General features: G+C 41.4%; 1 protein-coding gene across 4 annotated transcripts in view; it reads left to right on the forward strand.

The window, feature by feature from the left end:
- Positions 1 to 601: 601 nt before the first annotated feature.
- TCP11L2 (t-complex 11 like 2) overlaps positions 602 to 27,801 on the forward strand; it is a 38,245-nt gene continuing 11,045 nt past the window's right edge. The window contains exons 1-9 of one of the 4 annotated variants that reach the window (XM_061638927.1): positions 602 to 763; positions 9,603 to 9,705; positions 11,099 to 11,174; positions 15,799 to 15,865; positions 16,518 to 16,690; positions 17,828 to 17,963; positions 22,901 to 23,012; positions 24,836 to 25,056; positions 27,157 to 27,293. In XM_061638927.1, the coding sequence (XP_061494911.1) occupies positions 16,552 to 16,690; positions 17,828 to 17,963; positions 22,901 to 23,012; positions 24,836 to 25,056; positions 27,157 to 27,293 (745 nt within the window). In that variant the 5' untranslated portion in view covers positions 602 to 763; positions 9,603 to 9,705; positions 11,099 to 11,174; positions 15,799 to 15,865; positions 16,518 to 16,551. Of the gene's footprint in view, positions 764 to 9,602; positions 9,706 to 11,098; positions 11,175 to 15,798; positions 15,866 to 16,517; positions 16,691 to 17,781; positions 17,964 to 22,900; positions 23,013 to 24,835; positions 25,057 to 27,156; positions 27,294 to 27,801 lie in introns of those variants that run through there. The other 3 variants (XM_061638926.1, XM_061638928.1, XM_061638929.1) reach the window with 3 other exon arrangements.

Here is a 27,801-nt window from a genome sequence, read left to right on the forward strand (position 1 = left end):
TCCTGTGCAGAATTCTTCTTTTCATATTCCTAATTTCAGCCGGCTGGGGCGGAAGTCCAAAACATCTGGAGGGCATCAGGTTTGCGAAGGCTGGTCTACGATAAACTCTCCGGAGACAATTGGGTGCCTGCGAGCGGCTGCTTGTTTAGCATTGTCTCAGAAGCAACAATAGTTGGAAATTGCTGGGAGGGAATGGGGGAAGAGAGGGGTATCGGTTTTGACTACACCGCTGGCAACAGCAGCCCACCAACAGAGGCCGGTAGTGGGAGGAAACCCACACCCCCAGCATAGGCAGGGAGAACTGAGGACACGTCTCTCCCTTCCGTAAACACCACTCAGTCCCCTCCCCTCTCCCGGGGAAGTAGCATTTTCACCCTGCGGGGGACGTAGGCGAAGAAAGACCCATGTCATGGACCCATTTTCCTCCTTTTCCCGATATGCATTATGCAACCTGGTTGATAATACCCCAAAAGCCATTATTTTCCTCTCTCGGGTTATACTTCTTTGCTTACGCGCCGCGTTTCTTGAGCTTTGCCCCTCTCGGAAGATTAAATTCCCCCCTCTCTCCCCTGAGAAGTGGGAGCGTCCAGGCTGCTAATAAGACAACCAAGGACTGTATGTATAACTAAATGAAGGGGGAGGAGGAAGTTATTAAAGCCCTGCTGAGAGCGGCGCGGTAGCAGCAAAAGCAAAGGAAGAAAGGGGGGGGAGCAGCCCCCTATGCGCGAAGGAAAAAGGTCACTCTGCCTGGGAATCTCTTGGGGTGAGTGGGCTCTTTCTATCTATTTAACCCCCCTTTTCTTCCCCTTCGTATAATTTATTTAGCTACAGTCCGGTTCAGTTCCGCTTTCTCTCTTTCTCTCTCCCCCCCCCCGTTTCCAGTCTGCTGGAATCTTGCCTTGCAGGGGCTTATTCCGAAGCTCATTTCAACCAGAAGGGGGGAGGGAGTTCAAGGTGACTTCTCTCTCTCTTTCTCTCTCTCTCTCTCTCTCTCTTTTTTTTTTTTTGCAAAAACAAAACTAGCCAAGCAGCTCGATCCTACGGAATGTTCAGTTGGAAGGAAGCACCTCTCTATTCAATGAGGCTTGCACCTAAGTAATGGTGCATAGGGCTGTAGCTGAGCCGTGGTGCTGGTGGTAAACAATCCGCTTTCCTCCTTCAGGCTGCGGGGAGCGTTCGTTGTTTACAAGCCTTATTGTTGCCTTGTGCCTTTAAATAAACCTCTTTCTCCTCCCCCCCCGATTCTTTTGGGGGGATACAATTAAGGAGCCGGCAGTGTTTGTTTTGAACGGATTCTGTATCGAAGTCTTTAAAAAAACAACAGATGTTAGCAGAAGACGTGGTAGCAGAGGGGAAGATGTGTGTGTGTGTTTTAAATGCTTGCCTTGGAAACGCTGCTTTTGTTTTGATCGGTCAATGCCAAAGAGCTCCTTACCTCAAAGCCAACTGCCAAAAATACATCTGTGGGGAGGGGGTAGCTAAAACAGATGGAGGAAGAGGAGGAGCTGCCTCAGTTCCCCCCAAAAAGGGGGGGGTTGCTGTCTTGAAATAGGATTGTTGGCACAAATCTTGCGGGACGGCTGAACGCTAGAGAATTCGGGGGAGGAAAAGGCAATTGTACAGTCCGATCCTATGCCTATTTATTCTGAATTATTCTGAACCCTGCTGTGGGGGAGGGAACATATAACTGCCCAGTTCCAGGAGTGGTTAGACCCCCGCCGCCCCCGAAATGTAACATGAGGCACAAAGGTTTGCCCTTTCTGTGCTTCCCCTGTCCACCCCCCCCCCCAAGATTTAATCCAGGTTGCTTTCCTATCTGTTGAAGGAAAGCCAAAAATGACATTTTTCAGGGTGGAGGGAACAAGTTTCACTGACATTTTCAGTGGCCAGCCACAAGTGCTTTTGTTTGTCTTTATCTAGTTTTGCCTGCCTGCCTTATGACAGAGTTGTTAATTTGTTTACTGGAGCTGTTTATATGATTTTGTAATTTTTGTATGTTTTTCCTGTTGATCGTTATTATTTCGCTCCCTGCTCTGGGGTCTGAAATTATTCAGTGAGGAGCAGACTGTAAATAGTAATAATAATAAATAAAGTATGCTGCACTGAGTGAAAGAGATTGACATGTCCTCGGTTTAAAAACCCCATACCAATTGATAAGAGAATCTAGAACTTTGTTCTTCCTTTCTAATCTAATTCTACTGTAAATGTAAATGGACTGCCTTCAAGTCGATTCTGACTTATGGCGACCCTACGAATAGGGTTTTCATGGTAAGCGGTATTCAGACGGGGTTTACCATTGCCTTCCTCTGAGGCTGAGAGGCAGTGACTGGCCCAAGGTCACCCAGTGAGCTTCATGGCTGTGTGGGGATTCGAACCCTGGTCTCCCAGGTCATAGTCCAGCACCTTAACCACTACATATGGTAAAAGTGAACAGATTCTCTTGAGTGTAGATCTTTATGTTGTCTAAACAGCATCATGGGCACAAGGGAGGAATTGGAGCGTTTGGGGGAGTCCCAAGATTTGTAAAAGTACCCCCCAAAAGGGAAAAAACCCAAGGGGGGACTCCCCCCGAACAGCAATAAATATATGTAAGATTGATCAGTCTACATGTGCATTAGGTGTGGATTGCTGATAAACTGACGACATGATAGAAGTATAAAAGTATGCATGGCATGGAGACAGTGGATAGAAAAAAGCTTTTCTCCCTCTCTCATAACACCAGAACTTGTGGACATCCAGTGAAGCTGAATGCTGGACATTTCAGGACAGATAAAAGAAAGTACTTCTTCATACAGCGCATAGTTACGCCATGAAACTCACTCCCAGAGGAGGCACTGATGGCCACCAACTTGACGGTCCTTTAAAAAGTAGACAAATTCATGGAGGATAACAATATAACAGTATCAGAGGCTAACCATGATCGCTATGCTTTGCCTCCACAGTCAGAGACAGTATGCTTCTAAAAACCAGTTGCCAGAAGCCACAGGAGGGGAGAGTGCTGTTGTGCTCAGGTCCTGCTTGCGGGCTTCCTATGAGTATCTGGTTGGCCATTGTGAGAACAGAATGGTGGACTAGATGGACCACTGGCCTGATCTGGCAGGCTCTTCTTATGTTGTTAGGGTGGAAGAGAGGAAATAGAAAATTGGTGTGGGAGGGGCAATTTGAATGGAATATACTGACTAGGAGAACAAATAGATGGCTGACTTGAACCCTGAACAGGACCATTCTGTACTGCGACATTTTGTTGCAGATCCCACTTGTACAATGTTGACAAGTACATGTTATATTGATCTGGATGAGACCAACCATAAAACAGAGCTTCTTCATTTAATAATTCTCAAACAGTAAAACATCTGAGCTTGTTCTGTGCTATGCTTCACTCAGCACACACAACACTGACTTAACTCCAGTAACTAAATCAGTCTAGCTCCCCTTAGGGTGTGTAATACCCTCTAGAGAAATTTAACTCTTTCTTTGCTATCTAATCTAAAGACACATTCACTACATTTCCCTTTCAGTTCAAACTTATTTTGTGATTTTTTCCTTTTCGTCAGCAAACATAACATTTAGTCTCTATAGTGTTCTGGTTTTCAAATTACTCTTCCTCTGGATGTCACTCTCTTCGGACTCTCAAGAGATAGTATATCTTTGGCAGATGATGCTTGCTCACAAGAATTTGTTAGTTCTTTGTTCTCAGTCTTTTGAGATTGTTCTGGCAATAAATTCTGCTCTTCTGGTATTTCAGCCTCTGAATTCTCATTTTGTTGTGAAATTAGTTGTGGTTTGGGAACCAACTGTAGATGTCTGCTGTTCCTTCGGAATGTTCCATTGTTGGTATTGACAACATAAGATCTTGGAGTTTGGCTCTGGGCCGTTGCTGGTTCAGATAATCCTTTCTGGTCATTCAGTTTCAGTCTTACTTGTGAACCAGGTTGTAATTTTGAAAGTGTCTTCACTCCATAACGTCGGTCGTAGTAATATTTGTAGTTTCTTTTAGCCATGTTGTCTGTGACACAGACTTTTCCTAAATCAAGCCACTTAGGATGCAAATTTGCTGCTAAGGTTGGAATTGGTGTTCTTAATTGTCTTCCCATTATCAGTTGTGCAGGACTGCACTATGTTGCGTTGATAGGTGTTGATCTGTAGCTTAGCAGTGCTAGGAAGGGATCTTCCTGACATAAGATTCACTTTGCTCTCTCTTCTTCCCTATTGGCTTGTGGGTAATGGGAACTGGTTGTAATGTGACAAAATTCATATTTCTTTGCAAACAAAGTAAACTCCCTTCAAATTGCGGTCCATTATCTGTTACTAGTTCACTTCGGCATCCCCATCTGGCAAAGATATTCTTCAGACAACTGATAACAGTAGAGCTTGTTGAATCAGGCATGTATGCAATTTCTATGTATGTGAGACAAATATCTATTGCGACTAAGTATTTTTGTCCTCATAACTCACAGATGTCTGCTCCCACTCTCTTCCATGGTCTATCTGGCAATGGAGTGGTAATGAGTGGTTCCTTCTGTTGTGAAGATTTGTCTGGCAAAGCTCACAGTTTGCTATTATTGCCTTGAGGTCTTGGCCTCTTCGTGGCCATCAAACAGCCATTCTTGCATGTTCTCTGCACTTAGTGATTCCTTGATGACCTTCATGGAGTTTGTCCAACATTTCCTGTCACATTGTAGCAGGAATGACAATTCTATCACGAAATAGGACACATGGAGGGGTGCGTGCGTGTGTGCGTAATGCGCGCGCACACACACACACACACACCAGGGGCCAGGGCAAGCTGATGCCCAAGGGCCCTGGCATTCCTGGACCTGGACCTGATCCTGGTCCTCTGCAGCAGCAAACTCAAATGATTTAAATATCTGCTCTGCTTGCCGGCTGATGGCATAAATCAAGGATCATACCTGAATTTCTTCCTTCTTTTCATTCAGTTTTGTAGTAATGCAGTATCTGGAAAACCTCTGCTTCCAAACTGGCCATGCTACAGGCCTGGTGAAATCCAAGGCCTCTGGTGGGGAAAACTTTGCCATTGCTTTCCTTTTTGTTTTGTTTTTTCAGTTGTCCCAGGAGCTCTGTAACTCTGGAGACATTATGAGGATTTCTTAACTTCTGACACCATGTTATATTGATCAGAATGAGACGAAGGATAAAACAATTCTCAAACAGTGAAACATCTGAGCTTGTTCTGTACTAGGCCTCACCCAGCACAGACAACAGCTACTAACTCCAGTAACTAAATCAGTTTAGCTCCCCCTGGGGTGTGTAATAGAAAGTTAACTCTTTCTTTGCTGTGCATCTAACCTAAAGACACTACAGTACACACTGATCATGTTTTTCCAAACAACATTAGAAATTATAAATCTTCTAAAGTCAGCTTTACTTTATATTTAGAATAGAAATATATGGGAAGGGGGAAGGGACCCTTATACTGCTTAATAGCATAAAAATATCTTATATATATATATATATAAACTGAGCAGTGTATTATTATTATTATTATTATTTATTAAATTTATATACCGCCCGACTAGCGATAGCTCTCTGGGCAGTGAACATAAAATAGTATAAAAATACAATGAATAACAGAATAATATTAAAATACAATCAACAATACAATAAACATTATTAAAATTAGATCAATGTAACTTAAAATGCTTCAGAGAATAGGAAGGTTTTGACCTGGCGCCGGAAGGAAAGCAGAGTCGGCGCCAGGCGTACTTCCTCAGGGAGACTGTTCCATAGTGTACAAAATAAATAAATAAAAGTCCAGGAAAGCTAGGGTAAACACATAAGTTTTAAAGAGGCATTTAAAAGTCATTGTTATTTCCAACCTTAAGACATAAATGTTTGTTTTACACGGTTACAGAGAAATAAAGTAACACTGGCATAAATGCAATGAGAATTGTGGTACATCTGAGAAGCCCTGCTCTGTATGTCCTGCATAGCAGAACATTAAAAAGTCTCTTAAGGTAAGCAGATTTGTAGTTAGCTCAGCAAAGAGCAATGGGATGATAGGATATGCTATTAGTGGATCTAAAATGAATTAGCCAATGTGATAATCCCAACCTATAATTACTGGGTCGCAAGGCTACTAGAAATAGTAGGAGATGGGCCTAGTTGCCAGGGGAAACATACTTGGGTAAAAGGGTTGAAAGACAACTTGGAGGAGTATCCTTCTATCTAATAGTGAATTCGTGGTGAGTGGCAACAGAAATGGAGCCAAAATAAGGCCACAGAGAAATAAGGAAGAAGAACGTAGGAAACTGCCTTATACCGAGTCAAACCAATTAGCCCATCTAGGTCAGCATTGTCTACATTAACAGGCAGCATCTAAGAACATAAGAAGAGCCTGCTGGATCAGGCCAGTGGCCCATCTAGTCCAGCATCCTGTTCTCACAGTGGCCAACCAGGTGCCTGGGGGAAGCCCGCAAGCAGGACCCGAGTGCAAGAACACTCTCCCCTCCTGAGGCTTCCGGCAACTGGTTTTCAGAAGCATGCTGCCTCTGACTAGGGTGGCAGAGCACAGCCATCATGGCTAGTAGCCATTGATAGCCCTGTCCTCCATGAATTTGTCTAATCTTCTTTTAAAGCCATCCAAGCTGGTGGCCATTACTGCATCTTGTGGGAGCAAATTCCATAGTTTAACTATGCGCTGAGTAAAGAAGTACTTCCTTTTGTCTGTCCTGAATCTTCCAACATTCAGCTTCTTTGAATGTCCACGAGTTCTAGTATTATGAGAGAGGGAGAAGAACTTTTCTCTATCCACTTTCTCAATGCCATGCATAATTTTATATACTTCTATCATGTCTCCTCTGACCCGCCTTTTCTCTAAACTAAAAAGCCCCAAATGCTGCAACCTTTCCTCGTAAGGGAGTCGCTCCATCCCCTTGATCATTCTGGTTGCCCTCTTCTGAACCTTTTCCAACTCTATAATATCCTTTTTGAGATGAGGCGACCAGAACTGTACACAGTATTCCAAATGCGGCCGCACCATAGATTTATACAACGGCATTATGATATCGGCTGTTTTATTTTCAATACCTTTCCTAATTATCGCTAGCATGGAATTTGCCTTTTTCACAGCTGCCGCACACTGGGTCGACATTTTCATCGTGCTGTCCACTACAACCCCGAGGTCTCTCTCCTGGTTGGTCACCACCAGTTCAGACCCCATGAGCGTATATGTGAAATTAAGATTTTTTGTTCCAATATGCATAATTTTACACTTGTTTATATTGAATTGCATTTGCCATTTTTCCGCCCATTCACTCAGTTTGGAGATGTCTTTTTGGAGCTCTTCGCAATCCCTTTTTGTTTTAACAACCCTGAACAATTTAGTATCGTCAGCAAACTTGGCCACTTCACTGCTCACTCCTAATTCTAGGTCATTAATGAACAAGTTGAAAAGTACAGATCCCAATACCAATCCTTGAGGGACTCCACTTTCTACAGCCCTCCATTGGGAGAACTGTCCGTTTATTCCTACTCTCTGCTTTCTGCTTCTTAACCAATTCCTTATCCACAAGAGGACCTCTCCTCTTATTCCATGACTGCTAAGCTTCCTTAGAAGCCTTTGGTGAGGTACCTTGTCAAACGCTTTTTGAAAGTCTAAGTACACTATGTCCACTGGATCACCTCTATCTATATGCTTGTTGACACTCTCAAAGAATTCTAATAGGTTACTGAGACAGGACTTTCCCTTGCAGAAGCCATGCTGGCTCTGCTTCAGCAAGGCTTGTTCTTCTATGTGCTTGGTTAATCTAGCTTTAATAATACTTTCTACCAGTTTTCCAGGGACAGAAGTTAAGCTAACTGACCTGTAATTTCCGGGATCCCCTCTGGATCCCTTTTTGAAGATTGGTGTTACATTTGCCACTTTCCAGTCATCAGGCACGGAGGAGGACCCGAGGGACAAGTTACATATTTTAGTTAGCAGATCAGCAATTTCACCTTTGAGTTCTTTGAGAACTCTTGGGTGGATGCCATCCGGGCCCGGTGATTTGTCAGTTTTTATATTGTCCATTAAGCTTAGAACTTCCTCTCTCGTTACCACTATTTGTCTTAGTTCCTCAGAATCCCTTCCTGCAAATGTTAGTTCAGGTTCAGGGATCTGCCCTATATCTTCCACTGTGAAGACAGATGCAAAGAATTTATTTAGCTTGTCTGCAATCTCCTTATCGTTCTTTAGTACACCTTTGACTCCAGGGCTTCAGCAGGAATCTTTCCTAGTCCCACCTGGAGAAACCAGGGATTGAACCTGGAATTGATGGGATTTACTCCCATATAAACATGCATAGGTCTGCCACTTACATGTTCAACATCAGGAGAGAAAAATCCAAGATGAGCAAACATCACATTTAAAGGTTTTTCTGGGGGGCGGTGGGTGGGTGGGTTAAAAACATACTCCTGCATTTCCAGAAAATTACAAACTGGCAACCTTTTGGTTGCGTCCAAACCATATATTTAAAGCGCACTAACAGTCATGGCTTCCTCTAAAGAACCCTGAGAACTGTAGTTTACTCCTCCCCTCCACCACCATCTTGGTTGATGGGAGCCCTGTGCACGCAATATGCGCAGCAGCAGAACACAGGAGAGAAGCAGGTGGAGCAAACGAATGGGCAGGCGACCTGGAAGCTCTGTCCCTGCGATCCACGGCAGGGATCCTGCTGTGGATCGTGGAAGGGATTGCTACTCTCCTACCCTAACAAGAGGCCCTTCTGGAGCCCCCCTGGGCCGCAGGGGCCCTCAGCCAGGGCCCAACCTGGCTGCCCTTTGGCGCCGGCCCTGCACTTGGAGCAGACCTTTGTTTTGTGTCCTCAGTAGTCTGCTCCCTTTGCTGATGAGGTGGTAAGCGTGGTTACCTTTTTCTCCCTAAAAAATACATAGAACTGACAGAGAAGTTGGAAGAATTACACTCTTTGCACTTCCCTCTTTCAGCTCTATGTGCTTTTCAAGGTTTAGATTAATTCTACTTGATCCAACTTTTACCCAGATCTTTTGGAAAAGCAAAGTGTGTGTGTGTGCACACACATGTGCATTTTCTTTCTTTGTCTTGGGGGCGCAGTGATCTGGAGGGGAGAGAAGTCACCAGAGGAGTCTGTGCCCACAGCACTGATTCAAAAAGCCAAATGTGTCCACAGACTTAAAAAGTTTGGCATCCTTTAGTCTAGAATAATCCTGTCTGTGGATGAAATCCACAAAGCCTCTTTGCTTTTAACTGCAGTCATGGGCAATTCATGCTGCATCAGTTTCATATGTCTGTGATTGCTACCCCCCTTTTTTTTCTGAAAGCATAAGATATAAATTGTTTAAATAATCACCAGCTGAGACACTTAACATGGTCTTGATTATGAAGATGCAGGCTGCTATAGGAATAGATACTACTTCAGTGTTTGTACCAGATGGATGGCACGTAGATGTATCCACAACTCACCTTGTTCATGGAAATCACAATGATCGGGTTTAATGATCTAGCCAATGATTGTAGACTTTCTCTTCCTATCTCCCCACATAGACAGAGCATCTCTTGCTCAGAAGGTTCTACGCACAATTTAATTGCAGGCACTGTTCATAAATCTGTATTCTTTTCTTTGTAGACCTGCCAAGCACTTTCTTAATTCTCTCAATTGCACAAAGTGTCGAAAGCATTACCTCCAATGAACTGCATCAGTTTCTGTATGTGAGAAAACTCTTGAACAGGTAAGGACTGAATTGACGAGAATGGGCAAGCTATCCAAAGTATAGCTTCTAATGTAGACTAGTGTAAAAAGCTACAATAACTGTATTATTGTTTGTTCTGCAACTGTGTGTACATGTACCTCTTTCTATTTTTAAAGTAGTTTGTTTTAAAGAGTTCATATATCTTCCAGAGTTCCCCATGCACTAGTGACATCCCGAGTTGATTACTGTAGTGCTGTCTACATGGGCTCCTTTTAAAGATGGTCCAGAAACTTTGACTGATACAAAATGCAAAAGGCAGTTGGAACATGTGGCACTGATAAAGTGCAAGTTGTACTGGTTGCTGGTATGTTTCTAGTGGTGGTATTGAACTAAATGATTTGGGACCAGGTTACCTAAAGAAGCACCTTCCCATGTATGAACCTGCCCTTCCCTTAAGATCAACTTTGAAGACCCATCATTAAAGTGCACCTGAGGGATGGGGTCTTTTATGTAGTGGCCCTACAGCTGTGGAAATCCTGGGTGAGGTGTGTATGGCCCTTTTTTCCAGGTCTTTAAGTGGGCTTTGCCTGTTTCAGGTCACTGTCCCCACCCCCCGGTGGCTCTGTTGGCATAAACTGGTGTTGAAATTGCATTAAAAGTTTTAGCTGGTTTTATTCTTTCAGCAGTGGTTTCATATTTTTAATATCTCTATGTTTAAGTACATTGCATTGTTTTTAATGAAAGCTGCCTTATGAGAATATTGTCCCTAAAAGATGGCCTAAAAAGATCTTAATTATATTGGGGAAACGAGTGGGATTTCACTGTCAATTCAAAAGAAAGAACATAATGATAGGGTGGTGAGGTTGTATTTAGGCTATGATTTCGTCCAGTGTATCTGATTTTTCCCAATGGAACTGGAGCTATATCAAGCATGTGTCTATGAGGCTGAATGAATGAAACTCATGGAGCCCTTGATCTTCCCCTCCCCTTTCTTTTTTTGGCCTTGCGTTTTGAATCTATTTCTAGTGGCTCTCCCGCTTCCTATTATATCCATGTGGCAAATATGCACAGGCTGCAACTTTGCTCACTATGGCATTTTGCCCTGTGCTAGCCTTGGCAGTAGGCTAGAATCTGGTGTCCAAGATGCTGTACTTACAGAATGTTCTAAAAGAACTTTGTAAGACAACTTACTTGCATCTGTCATTATAAAGTGATACCTGTGGAAATCCAAAGATAATTGTCAATAATAATTTTAAAAATTGTATGAAATTGTTTTATATATGTTTTTATTGTGGATATTTCATAGGAAGTGATTTATAAGTGGGATTAAATAAAAAGTGGAAATGCTAGCAGCTGCTCTGGGACTTTACAGTTTCAGTGCCCTACTGCATACATGGAAGTGACTTGACTCCATTTTAATTTCCTTACCCAGTGAATCATGTTCCTGTATATCCTGGTGCAAACAGGAATCGGCTGTCCAGTATGATACCAAAACACAAAACTTTAAAGTATGTAGTTCTGTCACAACCAGCTGGCTCTGTATGTTGGCCCTAGTTCTCATAGATAGGGTGTTAAATCTGTGCCTGGACTGTACCATAGTACACTGTAAGTTGGGGTTCTCCCATTTTTTAAAAAATATCCCCCCACACACATAGAAGGCTAGCATGTCAGGAAGAAGGCTGTTAATCATCTATATATGGGAATGATATTTTCCTAGGAGAGAATCTGTCATGTGAGCCCCCACCTGCATTGTGAAGTGGTATGCTCCAGGCACAGTTTTACCACCTCACTTGCTATTTGTGAGAAGGAGGCCTTGCCTTGCTTTGTCAAAACAGCTTTTCTTTTGTAGTGCTGCTGTGCTATAACTGCCCAAGAATAAAATGAGTTCCTCATGATTGGGAACAATATGAGCTTGCGGCTGCAGTGATGAGCTTTTATGTTTCAAATCGGGAGCGGGCAAGCTGTGAAAGTGCTATCACTGTACAGTGATTAGTAACTTTTGAGGCAAAGGTTTTGTAATGGGATGGATGTGTGAAAACAACAGGCACCTGAGTTGTGGCTTTTTGCCATGCATCTTTGAAATATAAGGTATTTGCCACATCTGATTATGGCTTTTGTTTCAGAATATGGGATATTCCTGAAAAGTAAGGTATGCCTGGCAACGTTCTTGATTGTAAACAAGACGCCTAACTGTGGAACTTCATGCAAGCATATGTCCACTGGCTGATTAGCTAGAACGTAGCTTGAGTAATTTGCACTGTGATGATCAACATTCCATTTGTAGTTTTAAATGGGGTGATGACATATTTGCTTCCTGTCCTACACGTTGACTTGTGTGCAGGCCTAGCACTTTTTTCTTTTTAGTCACCTGAGCCACATTGGGAAAAATTGTTGTTTCTTGACACAGGAAGTGATTTTACCACGTTAAAACCCCAAGAAGCACGAATTGCTCCTTACTATTTGTGTAAAATATTAGCAGGTGCTCTCCAAAGATGAGAGCTGGTGCCATGTTAATGGCTAAGCTGGGTAGTCCCTGGTTGAAATGTGTCCTCAGTTTGAAGTTGGTGGGTGGCCCGGGCCTTGGCACACCAGTTAATTGACTGGACAGTTGACTGCTTATTATTTGATCATGGTTAAACATGGTCAGATATTCCATGAAGTTTTTTTTTTTTTTTAACAAAATTGCATTATGGTGTCATTTGTTAGCAACAGTAGGAGTGAGAGCTATATGCTGTCATCCCAGCAGCAGGGGTGGGTGAGGGTGGGAGGGAAGTTTCTCCTACTGGCCACCTGCTATAAATGTCAGCATCTCCAAAGTGGGGAAAAAAACACAAGCAGAATCTGTAGGAAAGATCTGTGCCTAGGCTCAGCTAGCCATGGTTGCTGAAGGAGGCAGGGTCGGGGAACTTGTGACCTTCCATATGTTACTGGACTAGAACGCCAATGATTTCTGACCATTGGCTATGCTGACTGGGGCTTATGGGAGCTCAACAAGATCTGGAGGGCCGCAGGTTCCCTACCCCTGAACTACCCTCGCTATGCGATCTGAGCATAGGACTGCAGCATTCATGGTGTCTGAACATAGGGAGCTGCTTTATGCTGAGTCGTGCCATTGTTCCATCTAGTTCTTCATTGTTTGCACCACTGGTCTTCAAGTGGTGGGTCGAGAACCACTACCAGGTTGCAGCCTGATCTGCAGTGGGTTGCAACAGCAACATGGCCACCATACAAATATAGGGTGGTAGGTTAAGAAATGGGTCCCCAAATGCATGTTATGGTTCAAATTGGGTTCTGGAACTAAAAAGAGTTGATGGTTATTGGTCTACACTGACTGACAGCAGCTCTCCAGGATTTCAGGCAGGAATTCTTTCCCAGACCTACCTGGAGATGCAGAGGACTGAACCTGGGACCTGCTGCATGCAAGTAGATGCTCTACTACTCACCCCCGGGGGCTATCTAGTCTATAAAATTCCTGTGAAGGGTTGGACTTTGGTTTGGAAAGCAGTAGCTGTTGAAAGAACTGAAGGTTGAAGTAAAACTCATGAGATAACTTCTACAAGTGAGACGGTATATTATGGAGGGTCGAGGAAACCCAAACATTGCTTTCTTGTTTTAATAAAGTTAATTCTTTTTTAAAAAAAGAAAGAAGCTTGACCATTACTTCATCATATTTGAGCAGTCAAATGCCTAACTCGAACTATGGCAAACCACTGTCTCTCTACCTTAGCCCTGCCTCTCCTGCAAAATAGATGGAATACTGGCCCACCTGGCAGGGCTGTTGTGAGGATTACTGCAATAATGCATGTATAGAACTTTAAATTCTCTATAAAGTGCTACACAAATGTTTAATATTGAAAAAATAACTCATAACTTGAATGTTTCCAGTGGAACTGAAGACCCAGAATATTTCTATGCCATTTGGTGGGATTTTCTTTTCTGTACTACCGCTAATAATACACATAACTCCTTACCTGTACTGATGCGTGAAGTTTGGACATCCTGATGTTATTTTGTGTCAAGAGTCTCTCTGTGTTATTCTAACTTTTTTGTATCTTGTTACTGTATTGGTTTGTTTTGAGTCTTTTTGTTTGTTTTGCTTTGTTTTTGTTTTTTTACAATAATTTTTATTCAAATTTTCATAAAACATACAAAACAAAATCATAAAACATTCAAAGACAAAAAACAAAACAAAACAAAAATGATTAAACAAAAAAATAAAATGTTGACTTCCCATTTGTCGCAGATCAAATCAGTTATAGGTCTACAATATATAACAATCCTGTCTCTTAAATTATATTATAAAATCACTTTCCTCCAGTAGTTATCTTAATTAATCATCAAATCTCATAAACATTACTTTATTCTTTCCACAAAAAGTCAAAGAGAGGTTTCAGTTCTTTAAGAAATATATCTATCCATTTTTCTCCAAATAAACATATCGATTAATCCATCTCGTTAATAATAATAATAATAATCTTATTGTCATAACCATAGTCCAAATAAACATATCGATTAATCCATCTCATCAAAATCTGTTAGGTCCAATAATTTCAATAGCCATTATTCCATTATCCATATTAATTCCATCTTCCATCTTCAATAGTCCTGTTAAGTCCAGTAATTTCAGTGTCCAATCTTCCTTTATCAGTATTCCATAATAATCTTGCTGTCATAGCCATAGTCATATAATAAGAGTCTGATGGGAATTTCCTCTATCCCAAATATTTTCTTGCCATCCATTCTGAATAAGTTGCTGAAATATTGTTGTAAAGTCATATCTCTGTTCTTCTTTTTTACAAAATGCACTGGCTCATCTCTTGAGAGTTTTTCCATTATCACATGGCTGCAGTTAATTCCATAGATTTTCTCTATATCAAGCTCCATCACGTCATTCCAGTCCAGAAGGTTATTCAAGCCATTGATAACTTTATCTCTAATATCTTCATTAATTTCTTCAGAGATAACGTTAAATTCCAAACAGTAGATTTTATTTCTAATATCCATAAACTCCAGATCTTTTTCCAATTCCACATTTGTTCCAATCTCCAGGGCTTGTATCTTCCCTTTATTTTTTCTTTTCTCATCTCTGATCTCATTCTCCTCTCTCACAGGATCCCCTGTTTCTTTAAGCTCCTGCGTCATTTTGCTCAGTTCAATTTTCAGCTCCTTACTGCCCTGTCGCAGGGTTTGTTTCGTTATCTCAATCTCATCCATTATTTTCTGAAACATAATTACTTCCAGATTCTCAGCCACTTTCTTGATTGCCATTTTTAAAACCACCAAAACAAAACAAAAATAAAGAAGAACCACTTCTTATTTCAGCAACAATTGGGTTAATATTCCAGGCTTGATGACATCACAGTATAAACAGAGCAGCCTGCCTTATCTCTCTATGTTCAAGAATACAAAACAAATTTAGTTCCCAGCATCAAAACAGTTAGTGGCGTCGTGAAGAAGCAGATTCGTCAAAATAAAATAGACCAAAAAGAGAATAGTCCCAGACAATATAATGTTCCTCGGAATAGAAATCCCTCTTCTGTTTATATCTTTAGAATGCACTTCCAGGACAGCTTTTTGCAATAGAAACAGAGATAAGCTGTTAATTTCGTGAATAACAGAGAAGAGTTATAGCTCACCCAGAAGTTCTTTAAAGCTGATTCATTTGACAAATCTCTTTTTGCTGCAACAATTTAAACCAAGTAAAAAAAATAATAGAAAGAAGGGTGCTTGCCTGTTAGTCCGTTTTCTCTTTGAAGAAAAGATAAACGTATTGCATTAATCAGATAGAGTTTGTTCGGAAGTCCGTCCAGCATTGCTGGCTGGACCTTTTCTCATAAATTAATGAAATCCAGTCCTCCCAACAAAAACAGGCTTTTGAGGTTGATCTCTACATTTCTCCCTGCCCGGGAGAAATTTCATCAGTCAAAAAAAAAAAATGTTCTGACTGATTTATATCTGAATAAGCTTCTTCTGAGGCGGGAGCCCGTCTCAAAAGCAGGCACAAGCGAAGTCACCCTTCCCGGAAGTCTGTTTGTTTTGCTTTGTATGGATATCTGACTAATAAAAAACCTTTTTTTAAAAAGACACATCTTTAGTGTTTAATCTAGTAACTTCTGGGTATTTTTTTTGCAGGCGAACAGCATCTGTCTCCATACAATTGCGATTACCGCATTCTCTGGGTTGCTGCTGGCTTAGATAGGTTAGTGGAAGGTTTTACTCATTAAAACAATATAATTAAAAACATTCTAAAAATGGTTGCTATGTGGAGACAGCCATGTTTTGTGCTTTGCTCTTACTTTCATGGGATGAGGCTAATTCAAAAATTTTATTGCCTGATTCAACTTCAGACTGAAAGTAAATAAATTAAACTACATTTCATCAAGCAGGCATTGTTTGTGTTTTGCAGTTCGGTCTGTGCATGGTGACTTATGGAGGCATCTACCTGGTGCCCTTGCAAAAGGGCTCTTGATCCAGTGGATGCCCTCTGCTAATTAAAGAAGATGGGATTATTTTTTCTTTAGCAGATTCCCCCTCCCTCTGCAGCCCCCAGGACTTCACCAAAAATAGACTTCAGAGATTTGAGGAAGCCCCTCAGAACAGGGTGAAAGAAGACATGGGTGATCTAACAGGGGAAGGCAAATTGGCAAAATCGCCTACCCCTCCTCTTTGAGAAGTGAATCTTCTGTGAGTCACGCTCTTCTGTGAGTCACGCTGTTCTGTGAATGGCACAAGGGCACCAAGCAAATTCCACGTTTAATTTAAAAAATAAAAATTTAAAGTGCATTTTGGAAATCAGTATAGTCAGATAGATCTAGATGAATCAAATATGTCCTCTCCCTTTCTCCACCCAGTTTCTTTGTACTGTATCAGTAAAAGTGATCCATAATGCCTCTCAACGATGAGCAGAACAGCGACTGTGATTCTTCACGATTCTCCGAAAGTGCAGCTTCTTCTTCCAGCGACTCCGAATACTCAAGGCAGAGTTTCACCAGTGACTCTTCAAGCAAGCCTGGCTCCCCAGCGTGTAAGCTAGCCTACGCTACTGGTCCCTACAGTGAAATGCATGTGATTTGGTCCACTGTACAGCTTGAGTTCTGTGGAACTCAGCCTCAGCCATTCAAGTTAGGGGCCATCACTGCCTCTTGGGGGAGCAAATTCCACAGGATAACTGCACGCTGTGTGAAGTACTTTTTTTACTGTCCTGAATCTTCCAACATTCAGCTTTATTGCATGCCCACGAGTTCTAGTGCTATGGGAGAGGGAGAAAAATATTTCTCTATCCACTTTCTCTATGCCTTGCATAATTTTATACACTTCTATCATGTCACCTCTTACTTGCCTTTTCTCTAAACTAAAAAGACCCAAATGCTGCAACCCTTCCTCATAGGGAAGCCACTCCATCCTCTTCATCATTTTGGTTGCCCTTTTCTGAACCTTTTCCAACTCTACAATATCCTGTTTGAGTTGAGGCGGCCAGAACTGTACACAGTATTCCAAGGTTCAGCCCTTGAGATTTCTGCTTATGTTATTTTATTTAGAGTATTTGTACCTCACTCTTCAGCCAAAAAGGCTCCCAGCATGGCTTATATACAATCAATGAAAACAAGACAGTCCCTGCCCACAGGCTAATAATCTAAGCAACATGACCCACAAGGAAAATGGGACAGGGAGGGAAGAGAAAAAAGCAAATCCAGGCACCATTTATTTCTTAAATGGTAGTTCTTAGAATGACTAGCTGTCATAGAGAGGATCAGGCGTAGGAGGTGCCTGATGGGCTTTCAGCAAAGCTGATGAAATGAGCCCTCTTTCCCATGTGTCCCGTTGAGGCAGCCTAATGGAATGGCCACTGAGGGAAAGGAGGTCTTGTGGAGCTAGCCTTTCAGCAGAGCTGATTTGTACTGAGGTGGAATCACCTAGTCAGCTATGTCCCAAATTCCGAGCCCCAGTTCTGAAGTGTTAGTCTTGGTGTCTCCCTTCACCTTTGTGGTTACTGAGTTCACCACTGAATCTGTTTTTTGATGGCCTTTCCTCACACAAACTCCCAGCTGATCACATAGGCCAGCTGGAAAGGGCCAATTCAGAAATAATAACACATGGAACTGATTTCATTTTAAGCTTTCAGGTTAAGCAGGATGATGTGTCTTTCTTTCCTCTGCCCCAGCAACAAGCCCTCCCAAAGTGGTCACATTTGATGAAATGATGGCAGCAGCAAGAAATTTGTCAAACTTGACTCTGGCTCATGAAATTGCTGTAAATGAAAACTTTCACTTGGAGCAGATTGAGCATCCACAGAACAGGTGAGTAAGAAGGTTTTAGTAACTATGGCAAAAAATGTTCCTGAAGGAGCTGATTCTTAAGAAAACAAACTAGAAATGTTGGCATGTCACAGATAGGTGTTTTAGGGGACCCGCTAAGTTTTTAATTATTTAGGGGTGGACAGGTATATTGAGACTCTTTTTAAAGAAAAATATGTCCTGTGTTTCAGTTCAGCAGACTGAAGAGGCAACTTTTAATAAGAACAAAATGCAATAAAACAAGAAATTCAGTTTTAAAATAAGAAAAAGACACTTCTTCTTGTTGTTGTTATGTGCCTTCAAGTCGATCATGACTTATGGCGACCTTATGAATCAGTGACCTCCAAGAGCATCTGTCATGAACCACCCTGTTCAGATCTTGTAAGTTCAGGTCTGTGGCTTCCTTTATGGAATCAAGCCATCTCTTTGGCCTTCCTCTTTTTTTACTTCCTTCTGTTTTCCCAGCATTATTGTCTTTTCTAGTGAATCATGTCTTCTCATTATGTGTCCAAAGTATGATAACCTGAGTTTCATCATTTTAGCTTCTAGTGACAGTTCTGGTTTAATTTGTTCTAACACCCAATTATTTGTCTTTTTTGCAGTCCATGGTGTGCGCAAAGCTCTCCTCCAGCACCACATTTCAAATGAGTTGATTTTTCTCTTCTCCGCCTTTTTCACTGTCCAACTTTCACATCCATACATAGAGATCAGGAATACCATGGTCTGAATGATCCTGACTTTGGTGTTCAGTGGTACATCTTTGCATTTGAGGACCTTTTCTAGTTCTCTCACAGCTGCCCTCCCCAGTCCTAGCCTTCTTCTGATTTCTTTACTATTGTCTCCACTTTGGTTAATGACTGTGCCGAGGTATTGATAATCCTTGACAAGTTCAGTGTCTTCATTGTCAACTGTAAAGTTACATAAATCTTCTGTTGTCATTACTTTAGTCTTCTTGACGTTCAGCTGTAGTCCTGCTTTTGTGCTTTCCTCTTTAACTTTCCTCAGCATTCGTTTCAAATCATTACTGGTTTCTGCTAAGAGTATGGTATCGTCTGCGTATCTTAAATTATTGATGTTTCTCCCTCCAATTTTCACACCTCCTTCATCTTGGTCCAATCCTGCTTTCCATATGATATGTTCTGCATACAGATTAAACAAATAGGGTGATAAAATACAACCCTGTCTCACACCCTTTCCGATGGGAAACCAATCGGTTTCTCCATATTCTGTCCTTACAGTAGCCTCTTGTCCAGAGTATAGGTTGCGCATCAGGACAATCAGATGCTGTGGCATCCCCATTTCTTTTAAAGCATTCCATAGTTTTTCATGATCTACACAGTCAAAGGCTTTGCTGTAGTCTATAAAGCACAGGGTGAAATTCCTTGCTCCGTTCCATTATCCAACGTATGTTTGCGATATGATCTCTGGTGTCTCTTCCCTTTCTAAATCCAGCTTGGTCTGGCATTTCTAGCTCCATATATGGTAAGAGCCTTTGTTGTAGAATCTTGAGCATTACTTTACTTGCATGGGATATTAAGGCAATAGTTCGGTAATTACTGCATTCTCTGGGATCCTCTTTCTTTGGAAGTGGGATATATATTGAACGCTACCAGTCTGTAGGCCATTGTTTAGTTTTCCATATTTCTTGACAAATTTTTGTCAAAATTTGGACAGATTCAGTCTCAGTAGCTTGTAGCAACTCTATTGGTATGCTGTCTATTCCTGGTGATTTGTTTCTTCCAAGTATTTTACGAGCAGCTTTCACCTCACATTCTAAAATTTCTGGTTCTTCATCATATGGTTCCTCCGTGAATGAATCTGTCATCCTTGCATCTCTTTTATAGAGTTCTTCAGTGTATTGCTTCCATCTTCCTTTTATTTTATCTCGGTCAGTCAGTGTGTTTCCTTATTGATTATTCAACATCCCTACTCGTGGTTTAAATTTCCCTTTCATTTCTCTAATCTTTTGGAATAGGGCTCTTGTTCTTCCCATTTTGTTGTCCTTTCCTATTTCTATACAATAACTATTGTAATAGTTTTCTTTGTCCCTAGGTACTAGTCGTTGTATAGTTGCATTTAGGGTTCTGACCGTGTTTCTATCTCCTTTTGCTTTTGCTTTCCTTCTCTCTTTAACCATTTTAAGAGTTTCTTCAGTCATCCATTGAGGTCTTTCTCTCTTTTTAACAAGAGGTATTGTCTTTTTGCATTCTTCCCTGATAAATGTCCCAGACTTCAGTCCATAGTTCTTCTGGTTCTCTGTCAATTAAGTTGAAAACCTCAAACCTGTTCCTTATTTGATCTTTATAGTCTTCTGGGATGTTATTTAAATTGTATTTTGGCATTATGAGTGCTTTGTTATTATTCTTTAGCTTTACTTTGATTTTTGATATGATCAGTTCATGATCTGTACCGCAGTCTGCTCCTGGTCTTGTTTTTGCAGAAAGTATGAAACTTCTCCATCTTCTGTTTCCAATTATATAATCAATTTGATTCCTATATTGACCATCTGGTGATGTCCACATGTACAGTCTTTTTGGTTGCTCAAAAAATGTGTTGGCAAGAAACAAATCATTGGCTTCACAGAATTCAATAAGTCTTTCTCCTGCTTCATTTCTGTCACCTAAGCCCCATTTCCCCACCATTCCTAGTTCTTCTCTGCTCCCTACTTTTGCATTCCAGTCCCCCATGATTATCATCATATCTTGTTTTGGTGTGTGGTCAATTTCCTCCTGTACTTCTGCGTAAAATCTCTCCAATTCTTCTTCTGCGTTTGATGTTGGAGCGTAAACTTGGATGATGGTTATGTTAATAGGTTTCCCGTTTAATCTCATTGATATCACTCGCTCAGACCTTGCGTTGTAGCTCCTAATTGCTTTTGCTACATCACTTCTCACTATTAAAGCAACCCTGTTTCTTTTTGATTTCTCATTTCCTGCATAAAATATTTTGTAGTTGCCTGATTGAAAATGTCCCATTCCAGTCCATTTTAATTCACTCACTCCAAGTATTGTAATGTTGATACGCTCCATTTCTTGCTTGACAATCTCTAACTTTCCCTGGTTCTTGCTTCTCACATTCCATGTTCCTATTGTGTGCGTCGTACAACTCCGGACTCTCCTTTCGCATCTGTGCGCATCAGCCTCTGGGCTTCCTTTTGGCTTTGACCCAGCTGCATCATTAGTCACAGCGCTACTCGTACTTGTCCTTTGTTCTTCCCCAGTAGCTCGGTGAGTGCCTTCTGACCTGGGGGGTCTCATCTCCCAGCACTATCTTGTGTTGCATTTTGGATACTCTGTTCATAGGGTTTTCGTGGTAGGTATTCAGAGGTGGTTTACCATTGCCTTCCTCTGAGTTTGGATGCATTTTAGTCTGGTGTCTCAGCTTTGACCATTCCGCCTTGGATGCCCCTGCTAGGAGTCTAGCCTCTTGGTCTAGACTGCTGACGGCATTGCTCTCAGCTTCTTCAACACTCTCAAACCCCCTCACCACGTTAAGGTGTGCATCCTAAAGGGGGAAAAGACACTAGAAGCTCTTAAACCTAAAATGGATGAATCACTGCAGCAGCCAGTCTTCACACATCCTAATTTTAATTTGGGATTGGTAAACAATTGGAATTGAGGGAAAGGTTTAATTAAAAAATCCATGTTCAATTAAAAAAAGAGTCCTGAGTAAGCAGGGCTACTTTTAGTTGTTGCATACCTGAGTCTTTCTCTCAGGTAGACACAGTAACAAACCTTTCCCAATTTACAGATCTAGTTGTAGTTGTGATTGGTGGGACCACTCCCATGACTTCAAAGTATATATTGTAAGGTCACATCCACACCACACATTTAAAGCACATGGCTTCTTCCAAAGAATCCTGGCAGCTATAGTTTACCCCTCACAGAGCAACAACTCCCAGCACCCTTAACAAATGACAATTCCTGGGGGATAATGGGGAGTCATCAATTACTTATTGATTTCCATTTTTGGATGTCTGCTGAAGACTCACCTTTTTATTCCAGCATTTGGTTACATTTTTACCCCTTTGCACTGATGATTGTAAGGATTTTATGGATTTGTTTCTACACAATTCTATGTATGTTTTTGTGTTTTTAAATTTCTGTATGGTTTTATGCATGTATATTATGTAGAATAATAATAATAATAACAATAATAAATTGTGACCTGAAAACAACCATGAATTATGCCCCCGAATTATGGAATAGTCTTCCTGACGAGGTACGCCTGGCGCCGACATTACTGTCGTTTCGGCGCCAGGTTAAAACTTTCCTCTTTTCCCAGGCATTTTAGTATGTGTAAAAATGTTTGTTTTTAAATTTAAACTTTAAGCTTTTAAAAAAACTGTTTTAAATATGTGTTTCATTGTATTTTATGCTGACTGTTGTGAACCGCCCAGGGAGCTTCAGCTATGGGCGGTATATAAATTTAATAAAATGAAAAATGAAAATGAAAAATGAATACAGATTGTATTTGCTGGATTGATTTCTGTTCCAGACATGGGATGAATAAGCAAACAACAGCAGATCCTGCTCGTGTTTCTGTTGGAATTCTCTGACATCCCTACTCTCCCATACTTACTCTAGATAGATCAAAGTCCAATCTCAAAATAGTTGTTTCCCCAAATGGAAATTGCTTGCAAGGCACTAGGCAGAGGCATCCAAAACAAGGGTGGGCCAGCAGGCTGACTGGACTAGCTGGAACTGCGTGTGCAAATGCTGTATCAGAAATGTCCCTTATTTCCTGGGGCCCCAACAAGGCAAGAATCTTCTGTAGTGATCAGAGTAATATATATATAAAATTGCAGTTAATGGCCCTGCTTTTCTTTCTCTCCAAGCCAAGGGCTTAAACTGACTCCTTTAACAATTCTTTGCTTCATTTAAATGTCTTTTATTTTCTTCACCTCCTACCCCACCTCCTACCCCCCACATCTTGAGTAGAAGAGTGAAACAAATTGTACACAAAGCATTCTGGGATCGTTTGGAGGAAGACTTGAATGAAGATCCTCCCGAATATGAACATGCTATCAAACTGTTTGAAGAAATTAAAGAGGCAAGTTAACCTTGGGGGTTTCTTCTCCCTCATGCTAAATTTTGTTTTTGTCCGCATAGGTCTGGCTGTATAATTTATCAGTGTAGCAACATCTCTGTTCTAAACCTGTAAAGTTTGTTCAGAGATAAAAGGAATGACCAAAAAAAATTATATATATTTTTATGTATGTTATAAAGTAGCTGTTTAAGCAGTGGCTTTTCTTTTTTGCTCATGACAGTGATGGGGAATCTTTTCAGCCCTAGGGTTCAGTTTCCCTTCTAGGCTACCTTTCGGGGGCCACATTTCCTTGGTGGGTGGGGCCAGAAGCAAAACTGGGCAGAGCAAGAAATGCTAATTTTACCTTTGCACACCCCTCTCTATTCTCCATCCAGGCAAGCAAAAAGCATTATCGGGACACGTTCTAGGCAGGCGTAAATACTCGAGGAAGCAGAGCATGTGCCATTGAGAGGTTTGGCTTGGGGAGAATCCCAGGGGCCAGATAGAGAGGCCCGGAGGGCCACATTCAGCCCCTGGGTCTGAGGTTCTCCACCTCGATTTATGATAAATCTGTTGATTTATGATGACCCTGGTGAAGTTCAAAACAGTACACACAGTTCTCCCCCACCTCATTTTTATCCCTGTGGGATAGCTTAGGCAGTGGTACCCTTAGGTAAGACTCTGGTCTGATTTGGTTTTAACCTCCACCCCTACCCCCACTTTCTTATGTATTTATATACTTCAGCAATTTCAGGATCCTCCCAAAGGAGTATACAGTAGAAAGTCAAAGAAATACAATAAAACATTATTAACTGTTGAAAATGGAAATAGACTGCCTTCAAGTCGATCCCGACTTATGGCAACCCTATGAATAGGGTTTTCATGGTAAACAGGATCAGAGGGGGTTTACCATTGCCTTCCTCTGAGGCTGAGAGGCAGTGACTGGCCCAAGGTGAGCTTCATGGCTGTGTGGGGATTCGAACCCTGGTCTCCCAAGTCGTAGTCCAACACTCTAACCACTACACACACTGGCTCTCTATTAACTGTTAACAGCAGTTAAAATCAATGCAGCATTTACCTCATTGCAGTCATGTGTATTACTTCAAAATGTGGTAAGCCAGCCCTGCATTGAGAGCTCTACTTGTGTTGCTGAGTAAGGACGTGGACTTCTGCCCCCAAATTCTGTCCTGATGGCACCATTATGCATAGTCTGGGAGAAAGAACAGTGTGTCACCCAATCGGTTTCATGGCTGAGTAAGATTTGAACCTGGCGTTCCCAATCCCCAGGGCTTTTTTTTGTGACAGTACTCACCGGTACAGAGTACCAGCACCTTTTTTTTGCTGCCCATGCCAGCCATTTTGTGCTGGCACCCATGGCACTTTTATCAAGGTATGAGTACCGGCACCTCATGTTTTACCAAAAAAGCACTGCCCCGGCCTAATCCAACACTCTAGCTACATTTGCTCTTATTTAACGTAATCTAAATGTAAAACAGCATATATCTGATTTACCTCAGGTAAAGTTTTCATACGATTCAAATTAAAATAATTTCAAATTTTCATTTAACAATGTTTACATAGAGCAACCTAGTGTAAAAGTGGATACAGCTATGTTACCCTTAATAGCTGTATAAAAGAACAAATTTCAACAAATATGATATGCAAAGGTGAGGAAAAGCTGCAATTGCTGAAATAATTCCGTCTTATATACCCAACTGCTGAGAGTACATGATCCCTATCCTATTCTTTATTTTATTGTACCTGGTCATATAAAACTTCCATCACCATGGTGAGCCATTAACTACAGCTGCTGGACCTTACTTGGTTTGTGTGTGTTAATATTTCAGATTCTTCTTTCTTTCCTGAACCCTGGGTCTAACAGGATGCGGAGCCAAATCTGTGAAGTCCTTGATGCAGACCTCATAAGGCAGCAGGCCGAGCATGACGCGGTTGACATCCAGGGCCTCGCAAACTATGTCATTAGCACCATGGGGAAATTGTGTGCTCCAATAAGGGATAATGAAGTCAGCCAGTTAAAGGCTACTGGGAATATTGTCGTATTGTTGAGGTTGGTATGTGATTTTGCTTTTTAATAGTGTTCTTTAGCACCCCAAAACTCAGAATTGCCTAAATATTTTTTTTAAATATATTGTTATTGATCTAGAGTGATTAATCTAGAGTGAGATTAAGGGTTGCCAAGAGAGTGTGCATAAGAAGTAACCTTGTTGCATTTCATTTTTCTTCTTGCTGCTTGCTTGTTTTAATTCTGCTCTTGCTGGGAGGAAGGGCGGGATATAAATCAAATAATAAATAATAATAATAATTCCAACCTTTGCCGTTGTCCTATTCACACATGCTTGATGGCCACCAACTTGTAACACCAAGTGTTACATGCTCAAGCTGTATGTTTTTAGTGATTTTACCTGATTTTTATTTTACTGTATTGTATTTTATTCCTTGCTGTGAACCGCCCAGAGAGCCATAGGCTAAGGGCGGTATAGAAATGGAATGAAATAAATAAAATAAATAAATAAATAAAAAGGATTAGATATTCATGGTGGATAAGGTTATCAAAGGAATGTTAGCCATGATGACCATGCTCTGCCTCCACAGTCGGAGACAGTATGCTTCTGAATACCAGCACCCTTAATTTCCTACAAACAATAACACAACATCTCAGTGGAGCTTCAGCCAATCTGGCAGCCACTTTGCACTAGAGTCCTGCATTCATTGTATATGGCGTTGCTGTTCGTAGGCATTGTGGTTATTGTATTTCTGTTGCAACTTTCATTTTAATTGTTCAAGAACAATAGGCTACAATTTAAGAAAAAGCAAAATAGATCCTGTGCAATAACTATTAATTCGCAAATAACTGTGTGATAGTTGTTAATTAGCAACTGGAGGCTTGAAGATGAACAACTGCTGTTGCCTCTGTTTGTTACCAACTAAAAAGTAGTGTAATATTCATCATTTTTTTATTAGAAGGGTTAGAATGTAAAAGCTCTGGTTAACAAGCTTTTAGAAAAGCAGAATGAATGTCACCATGGTTAAGATTGGAGGCTAACTAATTTGTTGACTCAACACTTTCATTGTTGGCATCCTCAGTCATTACGTGCGTTCCTGTATGACATACCATGGCAATGCACATTTCTGATCAGCACTGATATGGTAATGTTTTATCATTGCAAAAATGTGATTCTCCCCACTTAACATATCCAGTGCTGTGGTGAGTCATATATGGAAGGAGTTGCTGCATAAATACAATGGGTAGCTATTCAATAATGCCTACAAAACAATAATGAGGATCACCGTTTATTTCCTCCCATTACCACACTGAAATACATATCATGATGGCTTTTACACACACACACACACACACACACACACACACACACACACAAATGGCTATAATCTTCCCTGTATACCCTGAACATGTGAATAGAAAGATTAAACCTTTACGTGTGGAAGGGATATCACACTACTATTATGGGGTTGGGGCTTTGATTGTGGTGGTAACATCTAGGTTATCATCTGGAAAGTCTTGGGGTCATAGTTCAGTAGTAGACAGAATAGTAGTTGATCTGCATGCAGCAGGTCACAGGTTCAGTCCCCGTCATAGTCAAGTATGGCTGTGAAAGTCTGCTGTCTGAAATTCCGGAGAGCCGCTGCCAGTCTGTGTTGACAATACTGAGCTAGATGGAGCAATGGCCTGACTCTGTATAAGGCAGTTTCCTAAGGCTCTTGGAGCTATTGTAGCATGGGCAATCAAAACAATGATGTGAAGGGTAGTCCTTAGATAAGTTTAGTGGAGTTCAGGTGGCTTAACTGCAAGTACATTATTTTAAGTTGGTTGTCAATCAGGATGTTTTAACTGTCCTATTTGTGAGCATTGAATATAAGATGTGCATTGTATTAACACAGAGATGCACAAGTAAGCCCATGAATCGCCATGGAAGCTTCTAATAATAGTTTTTTCAATGCCGCACTTTATCTTTGATGCTGAGGCAGTGGGGTGGTGGTTATCCTTTTCAGAATGAGCTGCTGGGGAATTAAGATAAGAGTGTGTTGTCTGCGTGCGCGGTGTTGTCAGAAAGGATAATGTAAGCATGTAAGGAAGTTCCCCATAATGGCATGGCTGCAATCTTGTTGGTTTCTTTTATTCTTTCAGGCAAATATTCCATGTTCTGGATCTCATGACAATGGATATGGTTAACTATACTATACGGAGCCTTCGACCCCATCTTCAGCGTAACTTGGTGGATTACGAGAGAGCTAAATTCCAAGACATACTTGAAGAAACACCAAGTATGTCCTTTGTTTACCTAGGCAGGTATATTGCTAATGGCCTGGCAGTGCAGGCAGCTGCCTGAGGCCTGTAGCTAAGAAGAGGCCCAAGAGGGGATTTGCATCTTCTTCCAAAGTGACTTGACCTAAAAGCGCCAACAGGAAGGAATTTGATCTCTAAGTCACCTTCTCAAATCTGTTCAGGTTGTTGTACCAGAGAAGCAACCTTTTTAGAAATGCTTTGGGGGTCAGAGGTTTTATCAAAGTCTCTTGTGTCTTCTCATTCAGGATGTGAGAGACCCACAAACTATGTAGTACCCGTGCATGACACGGCTTCCCTCCCCCCTAATTTACTGACACAACTGATGATGGGAATTAATGTGCTGCATGCGTGCGCGCGCAGAGAATGCCGTGAGTGCTAAAAGCCCTGCGCCAGTCCATGTCCATGAGTGGCAGAGATGGAAGATGCTGCTTCCTAGCTTCTGGTTGAAGGCTAAAGCACAAAGGAGGAGCCTAGGAAAACTCCCCC

The sequence above is a fragment of the Rhineura floridana genome, chromosome 8, assembly GCF_030035675.1.
Source record: "Rhineura floridana isolate rRhiFlo1 chromosome 8, rRhiFlo1.hap2, whole genome shotgun sequence".
Classification (NCBI taxonomy): domain Eukaryota; kingdom Metazoa; phylum Chordata; class Lepidosauria; order Squamata; family Rhineuridae; genus Rhineura; species Rhineura floridana.